Consider the following 8838-nt stretch of genomic DNA (forward strand, 5'->3'; position numbering starts at 1 on the left):
CTCTAAAAACCTTGAAACAAAATAAACCTCTTCTTTAACTTGTGGGTGTTAGGTATTTTGTCCCAGAAACAAGAAAGCAACAAACACATCAACCCATCCAGTCATCAGGAAAATGCACATTAAAAGCACAAAGCAACACTATGATATTCTGACTAGATTAGTTAAAACTAGCAAGCCTGACAACACACTGGCGAGTAAATATGACCTGGAAAAGATGGCTGTCTAGAAAGCTTGGCAAGTTGCCCAATCCCAAACCAAACACTGCCACTCCCAAGTATTCAGCCTATCGAATTCGTGCTGGTGTGCAGGGTGGCACCCAACATCCCACAGTGCTGCTTCTAACAGCCGGAGCTGGAAACCACCCAACTATCCACCAATACTACATGGGACAAGCACATTCTGGTATATTCTTTCCTCAGTAATAATGAGTGGGTCACACATAATATGTAATAACATGTAATATGGACAAATTCTAAAAGACTGTGCTTCAAGTAGGAAACAGAAGTCACTGTCAGAGGCAGAAAGAGCTGCTGGGCAAAGATGACTAGAAGAGTTCAGACTGGAGAGACATTGGGAGAGGCGCAGCTGTTTATAAAGGGTGCTGTGGACTGGAGCCCCAAAGGAGGCCTCAAAGCACAGTCAGCCCCCTCAGGGAAAGTGCTGAGCTCTCAGGGCTCAGAAGAAAAAAGTTTTAAAGTTTACAATAGGAATAAATGTAATGAAACTGCTCAAGAATTCTGTATTCAACAGTATGAAAACATTACTCAGAGAAATTAAAGCAGCCTTTAAAAAGGGAGAAATAAACCGGGCGTGGTGGTGCACGCCTGTAATCCTAGCACTCGGGAGGCTGAGGCAGGAGGATGGCTGTGAGTTCGAGACCAGCCTGGGCTACATAGTGAGTTCCAGATCAGTCTCAACTACATAGTGAGACCCTGTCTCAAACCCCCCCCCAAAAAAAGGCAAAAATATTCTCCAGTCATGAACTAGAAGATTACATAACCATATTACAAATCTTCTGCAAGTTCAACTACAGATTCAATACAACACCAAACCAAGCAGGAAATCTCATCAAAAATGACAAGTTGGTTCTAAAGTTTACTTGGAAATGCAAAGAACCAAGAACAGCAAATGCAATCGTGAGGAATAATCAGAGCTGGAGGATATGTGTGCCTGATGCTGAGACTCAGAAAGTGCGGCAACTCTACCAGAGAAGAGAGTCCCAAACAGACCCACACATCTGTTTTCCACCTGATGTGTGACAAATCAATGCTGCGGTATGTGGGGGAAAGACTGTCTTTCCCATAAACGACACAGAGCCACCCAGATAAGGTAAGAAAATTACTCCAGCCTCCCACCATACACAAAGTGAAGTTCTAGGTAGAGCAAAACACCTAAATGTCAAAAGGGGATCAATGGAGTTTTTAGAAGACTGTGTAGAATATCTTCATGACTTCATGTTTGGCAAAGACTTTCTAAACAGGACAAAACTAAATACAATAAAAGAGGGGAAAGAGATAAAGAGAACTACATCAAGACTTTTCATTCATCAAATGTCACAAAGAGAAGTTTTAAAAGGCAAGCCCAACAATGAGAAAAGATAATCACAAAACATGTATCTGATAAAAGGTATGTATGAAAGTGAACAAAAGTTAGCAAAGCAAACAGAAAAATGAGCCAAAGATTTTAATAGCTTATAAAAAAAGATATCAAAGTTGGGTGTGGTGTTTCATGCTTATAATCCCAGAACTCTGGGAGGCTGAGGCAAGAGGATCACTCTAAATAAATAAATAATATTCAAAGTACCCCCAAATCACATGAAAAGCATTACTAGCCATCATTCAGATGCATGATGCAAATCAGTACCTAACTCTACACTGCAAACCACCCATCCACAATGAAGACCGAAAGGACTCGGAGATAGTGTCACATGTGGTAAGGACATGGGCAACAGAACACGCTGCAGCTGCTCCAAGAATGAACTGCTGCAACTCTTTTAAAAACTAACAGTACTGGGCCAGGGATTTAGCTCAGTGGTGCCTCCGCCTGCCTAGCAAGTGCAAGATCCTGAGTTCAATCCCAGGTATCAAACAAACAAACAAAAAAACTAGTGGTATTGGGGCTGGGGATTTAGCTCAGTGGTGTTGTGCCTGTCTTCCAAGCACAAGGTCCTGAGGTTGATCCCTGGTACCAAATAAATCAATCAATAAATACCTAGTGGTTTGACCTAACACTAGCAAGCTACGCTGTGTTCACACCTAGCACAGATGCCTGCAGGGGCTCACAATGGACTCCAGTAAGAATGTTCATAACAGGACTCACTGGGTGTGCCTCAGAGGGGCTGCACTTGCTAAGCATGAGTGAGCCCCTGGATTCCATTCCCAGCACTGCAAAAAACAAACAAACAAACCAAAGAACATCCATTAGAACCCTGTATACCATAGTCCCAGGTGGGAAACAACCAGAATATCCGGCAATGCGAATAAACTACCACTTCGTACAGCATGACAGATTTAGTCCCATGCTTGGCAAATGAGTGAAAACATAAAGAGTGCCTCTTACATAATATGACTTACATAACACTTAAAACATAAAGCCAGCAGTGTGACTGGCTGGGCAATTGCTTCCCTGCCCTCAGGGCACATTCACTTTGTAAAAGCATCAAGCTGTGTGAATTGTGTTACATACAAACATCATCAGGAACTAAAAGATAACAAACACAAAAAGATACTGCTGCATAATTCCATTTACATTAAGTTCAAAATCACATAAAACTAAACTGCACTGTTCAGAATGTGTACAAAGAACACTAAACCCTGCAATGCTCAGAACCAAAGTCAGCAGGTGGCAATGTGCTGTCTCACCAGTGTCCGCTTCTGGGGTAGGAGCTTTATATACTCATCCGTTGCACATCTATGCTGGGCTGCTCATGATAAGTTACAGCTGGACACAACGTACAACCACTTTCTGTGAACACTTACCATAGGTGAGGGTGTAGATGGCCTTCCCTGCTGTGTCCAGTGCAGTCAGACAGGGGGCTCTGGGGTGCGTGGTGCCCCACCGCTGCAGGGCAGCCAGCAGGGATGGAGGCCAGGGGGTTGCCACTGCCAGGGGCTCTCCTTTCAGCAACACCATCTGACTTCCCTCAGGCTTTGGCTGATTTGGATCGGGTTGCTGCACTGCAAGCAAAATCAAAATTCAAAACGCAACATTTCACTATGCCAGGCACAAATTCTGTTTTTAAGCACTCATATTTTATAATTTTGTTTTAAAAACAACTATGAAAAGCTTACAATTATTTGTTTACATTTCTTTATCAATATCAAGCAAAAGACTAATTAACCAGAAGACTAAAGGATTCAGTCAGACAATGACGGCTTTAAAATAATAGTAAAAACCACCCGCAATCCTGGTAGCCACCAGTTTTCCCAGGACAAAGATGGCCTCAGTGTGGTGTCTTCACCTCCACACCACAGTAGCACATCCCAGGAGAGAGCCATTCAGGACCAAGGTGAGCACAACCACTTGGTCCCAACCTCAAACACTTAGCACTGCACCCAAGGGAAAGAGTGAGAATGACATCTGGTGCCTGAGGGCCTGCAGCCCTCACGGGCTGACCATGGGCACAACTTTTATATTGTCTGGGGCTTGTGATTCTTTCTGCTTCTCGTTAATATTCTTTTTAAAATATAAATCTATATTCCTGTTTCCTATACTAAATAAACCTTTCATTCATAAATAAGAGGCTACAATTCTAAGAAGGAGCCACATCCACCTGAAAATTAAGTACCTTAAAACCAAGGGAACTGAGCATGGTGGTGCATGTCTACAATCCCAACACTTAAGAGGCTGAGGCAGGAGGACTGCTACAAATTTGAGACCTGCCTAGGTTACATAGAGAGTTCTAGACCTGACTAAACTACATGAGACCTTGTCTCAAAAACAAAATGACAAAAAGGGAAGATAAACACTTCAGATTTAAAGTTTAAATAACAATTTAAATAATGTAAATTAAATGAAACAGATAATTTTATAAAGTATGAGGCAAAATATGGTCAGTGTTTAAATTTTTAAAAAATGTATTACCATAAAAGACACATTATCATTTATCCACCTCAAAAAATTCCCCCACTTTGAAAATATCCCACTGTTCTCTTCACTTTCTGTAGCAGCACTGGAGTCCTCTTTCCTGAGTGTCTAGTTGTGCTGTTGTTCTTGCCTTGATGTCCTACATCAATTCAAAACATTTATTTTTCATGGTCATTTTGACTTTGGGGAAGAGCCAAAAGTTGCTCATTGTTTTTGGCAATGTCTCATTTACTGTAATAAGTTTTTTAAAATTTAAACATTCACTACATTTTTCAATCCTCCTGTACTAAGCACTGGATCAGATGCACAGAGAAATTCGATGTCACTTTCATCTCAGCCACACACATTCTGCTGCTGAAATGATGTAGGCACATGTGATTCTACATTCGCCACCGCACAAGGCAACCACAAAGCCTGGGTAGAGAGAGAGTATTTCACGGTGTCACGACATAACCACAGGAACTCACACCCGATGCAAATCTGCCTGCATTTCTCCACATGGCCACCCTGGTCACAGAAGCTTAAGTCAGAGAACTCTACCTTCCAATAATTCTTCAAAATCATCCACAAAGAACTCCTTCAGAGGAGGCCGCTTCGGCCTCTTCAGGGTGTTCAGAAGCTGCTGGATTTTGGAGGACACTCTGCTGTTCACGGGGACACCTGTCACAAAGGAAACAGAGGACTGAGACCGAGACCATTCACATCCACGATGGAGTGTGCCAGAGGAGAGGCACCATCCAATAGTCCCTCTGGAATTACTCAGTCCATTTACATACATCTCTGAATGCCTGGTTCTAAACTAGAAGTTTTCAAAGTGGCCCAGGGAGCCCAGAGAAGCCTGGAACGCTTCCAAGGTTCGGGAGGTCAGGACTGCTCCTCCGTAGCACAAAGACATCACTTGCGTCTCTTGCTCTCCAGCCACACACATGTGATGTTGCCACAGACATCTGAACCACACGTGGGAACCAAGGTGCTCTCATCAGCCACAAACTTTTCATAAGTATGTAAGATTTATGTCAACATGTAATGATTTTATTATTTTTAAATGAACTAATAATTTTATTTTAATTTGTAATATAATAAATATTAAGAGATATAATCTGTGGGACCTAAATTACAAGCCCTTGCTAAATGGCAAAGGGCCTAGGAGACAGTGTCCTGAACCCCTCCCATTGTAGCCACAGCCCCGACCTTTGTTCCAGCCCTGGCCTAAGAATGTGGATCACTCTTGTATTGTTTGAAGTCCGGATCTGAATCTACCTGTAAATTAGAGCCTCCAGACATAGAGCCCAAGCTAATTGACAAACTGTTTGCTCATCCGGAGTGTCTTAGTGACCTTTGAGACATGCTATAGGTGGTACCTGTTACTCATCAATATGTGACTGCTGACCACCAGCTCAAGTCAGCAGACCTTTGTCCCCTGTCTGTGAGCCCAAAATGTTAACCCCCTCCTTTTACTCCCTAGAAGAGGACCTCGGCCCCTGAGCTAAGCGCCTCTCTGAGCCACCTGGCTCCGGGAGTGCCGTCTGGTCAGACTAATAAAGGTGTATTTACCATCTAGCCTGGTGTGTTCCTTCCTGGGTTTCTCGTTCTCCGTCGAGCTCCCGGAGCCTCGCTGGGTGTTGGGCCCAGCATTGTGGAGGCCTTTTTGGCTGTTCACGCTCCGCGGAGTGGAAGTGAGATTTTAGGTCTTACAAGGCCCCAGCGAGATACCCAGGCGGGAACTGTAAATCCAGCCGAGATTCTCTGTTGCGGGATCCAGCAGGAGATTCTCAGACACAGACCTTTGAAAGCCTCCGGAGGTAAGCTTTGTGCTGGCGGTTGCAACTGTCTTGTTTGTCAGGACCGAGATGGCTGACGAGCCGGGAAATCTCCCCTGACCCCGGCCCTGACGAGGACTCCGGGTAGTAGAATCAAAGCTTTTCTTTTTGTGGCGCCTGTCTGTCCTGTCAGTGTCTTGTGTGTTGAGTGTTAAACTAAATTTGTTCCTAGGGTCAAGATGGGAGAATCCAGCTCCAAGAACACCCCACTGGACTGTTTTCTCACTAATTTTAAATTGGCTTTTTCCCCTGAGCAGGAAAATAAATACGGAGTCAAATTCTCCCACGAGAAGGAAGGAGCTATCTGGCACAGCCCATGTTGGGCCTTGACCCGAGTCCCACCAGAGAGTGACTGTCTGCCTCCTCGGAAGGGAAGAAGTGCGCCCCTAGGATTTCCTGGGTTCCCTTTCTAGGACGCGGAGGCCAGCTCGCCGGTAGCCCAGCTCACCGGCAACAGAAAAGAAAAGAAAAAAAAAAAAAGAGAGAATAAATGAAATCATCTGAATGGTGAGATCCCCTGGGTTGCTCCCTAGTTTGTCTTTGGAAGGGGACCCAGGGAGGGAATATATTAACTTCTTGTGTGACTGTGTGTGAAAGAAACTTGGTTAGGAGAATGAGTACAAGGAGCTAAGAAAGCCAATGGTAGCCTAGTATATACATCAAAAGAAAGGGAGGAGGGCTTGCACTTAAAGAGCCCTCCAGGCAAATAAATGAGGCTGTTTTCTGGAAGGGCACCCCACCCTTTGTCTTGCGTCACTGTCACCACACAAGGGAATATCTAATGGTAATGGGAAAAGCTAATACTAAACCAACTCTTCTTAAGTGCATAATTCAGAATTTTGATAAAGATTTTATGGGGGACTATAAGATAAAACTGCAACCAAAGAGGCTTAAAACTTTGTGAGTTATCTTGGTCTCAACTAAGCCAGACTTTGCCCACAGGACAACTCTGTAAAAAAGAAAGTTATCTGCCTTTGTTTTGCTTACCTGAGACTTTGACAATTTAGAGCCTTGAATACTCTCGGAACTGCTCAAACTTCTATTCCGTGGTAATCAACTACTAATGAGACTATTTAGTTTTGGTTTTGAGACAATTGCTTGCCAAATCTGCTGTTTTCCCATGGTAAACTTGCCTCTCAGAAAATGTGACATCGTTGCAGGCAAATCCCAGTGTTTACCCTTTGGAGGAGGTTGAGCTGCCTCCCCCTCCCAGGGTTACTAAGATTAAAAGTATGAAGAAGGGTGGGAAGCAAGAACAAAATTGTTTAGCTTTTCTGCACTGGAGGGTGCAAATGGAAAAGCATGATGAGACTCAGAGAAAAGATGAAACAGCTTGTACCCAGATTAAAAGAACTAAAATGAAAAATAATGGATTAAAATCAGGCAGGAAAACTCTGAAAGACAAAATATGGGGAAAAATACTGCAAGCCAGAGAAACTGCAATTGTGTTTTACCAGACATTAAGAGAGTTTTATAAGAAAAATCAAGTTAGAAATTTTAACTATTTGATAAATGTATCTTTGTTTTGATTTGAATTAAGTTTAATTGCTGTACTTTAAACATTTCTTGTGCACTGCAAATTCTTGAATTGTGATTATAAGATTAACTTGCTCTTTTCTGTACTTTGTTGATAAAAACTCAAGGCTAGTACTGTTCTATAGATAGCCAGTCAAATTTTAAGATGTAACAATCTGAGAACAGAAAAAGAACACTTTAAGATTTTAATAGCTGAAGTTTGCTATAGAAGGTTAATAATAAATGAGACAGAAGAAGATAGTAGAAAAGCTATGGGTAAAAGAGATATACTTTTGATATGAAAAGATTTTGTATGTTTGTCTTGTTAGAAAGATATAAAGAAAGATATACAAGACCAGAAGGCTTAAGTATGTAGAGAAGGTATGTGGAAGTGATTTAACAAAATTATATATATTTGCTTGTTGGTTTCAAGTTTGTTACAGAAGGTTTACTTTTATAGTAACAAAGAGCTTTCATTCCTTTTGATTCTAATTCTGTTAGATCTGTTAATTGATTTGCAAAAGTTTTGACTAGTCTTGACTAAAAGAGGGTTTAAATTGAAGGATGAGAGCAGCTTCATGAAAGATGGGGCATGTTATGCTGGCTATGCAGAGATGACTCAGGATGAAGTGGTCCAAGCAGGACCCCTCCCCACTGGATGGTCAGTGCACTGAGCAGAGCTATGGGCACTCATACAGGCTCTCCGATGGGCAAAAGAAAAGAGGGTAAATGTTTATACAGATTTCTTTTTGCCACTTGGTGTATCTATGGCACAGTCTAAAAGGTGTGGTCTTCTCACAGAAGAGGGCAAACTTATTAAAAATTTAAAAAGGATATAATATAGTTATTTGAGGCAACGTGGAAATCTGACAAAGCAATAATTCATTACTCTGAACACCAAGGAAGGAAAAGATGCAATAGCAAATAGCAATGCTAAGGTAGACATATAAGTCAAAAGGGCCATATGAGTTGCTTATGGTTACTCCCATGGTTATCAAGGTAGCTGAGGCTCAGCTACCACCACTCTAGAGTAAAACAGAATTCCAGGGATTTCAACTCCAGGAGACCAGGAGACAACGCAAAGCCCTGCTCTCACCACACCGGAAGCTGGTGAGTCTACGCACGGCTGAAGAATGAAAATTACAATTAAGATATGAACTCTTATATTGTGTTAAATTGTTATGAGTTATTATGCTTCTAAATTAAGAGTTTATGAGCTTACAGATGATGAAAATATGAAAACTTTATGTGCTTTGGGAATCCTAATACCACCTTAGCAGTCTAAGAGATGTCTTTACAAATTGCTATGACCCCTTAGCTAAAGTTTAAGTAAAATGAAGATTCAAGGATTTGAATCTACCTAAGAGCAGTGGGGAATGTGGGACCTAAATTACAAGCCCTTGCTAAATGGCAAAGG

General features: G+C 42.1%; 1 protein-coding gene across 1 annotated transcript in view; it reads right to left on the reverse strand.

Annotated features, from left to right (window-relative positions):
* Dip2a (disco interacting protein 2 homolog A) overlaps window positions 1-8838 on the reverse strand; it is a 136181-nt gene that overhangs the window by 64848 nt on the left and 62495 nt on the right. The window contains exons 8-9 of the mRNA XM_033755929.1: window positions 4627-4746; window positions 2979-3176 (exon numbers count right to left, since the gene is read on the reverse strand). Coding sequence (XP_033611820.1) covers window positions 2979-3176; window positions 4627-4746 — 318 coding nt within the window. The remainder of the gene's footprint in view (window positions 1-2978; window positions 3177-4626; window positions 4747-8838) is intronic.

The sequence above is a fragment of the Fukomys damarensis genome, unplaced genomic scaffold (genome assembly GCF_012274545.1).
Source record: "Fukomys damarensis isolate Sample0158 unplaced genomic scaffold, DMR_v1.0_HiC HiC_scaffold_24, whole genome shotgun sequence".
NCBI lineage: Eukaryota > Metazoa > Chordata > Mammalia > Rodentia > Bathyergidae > Fukomys > Fukomys damarensis.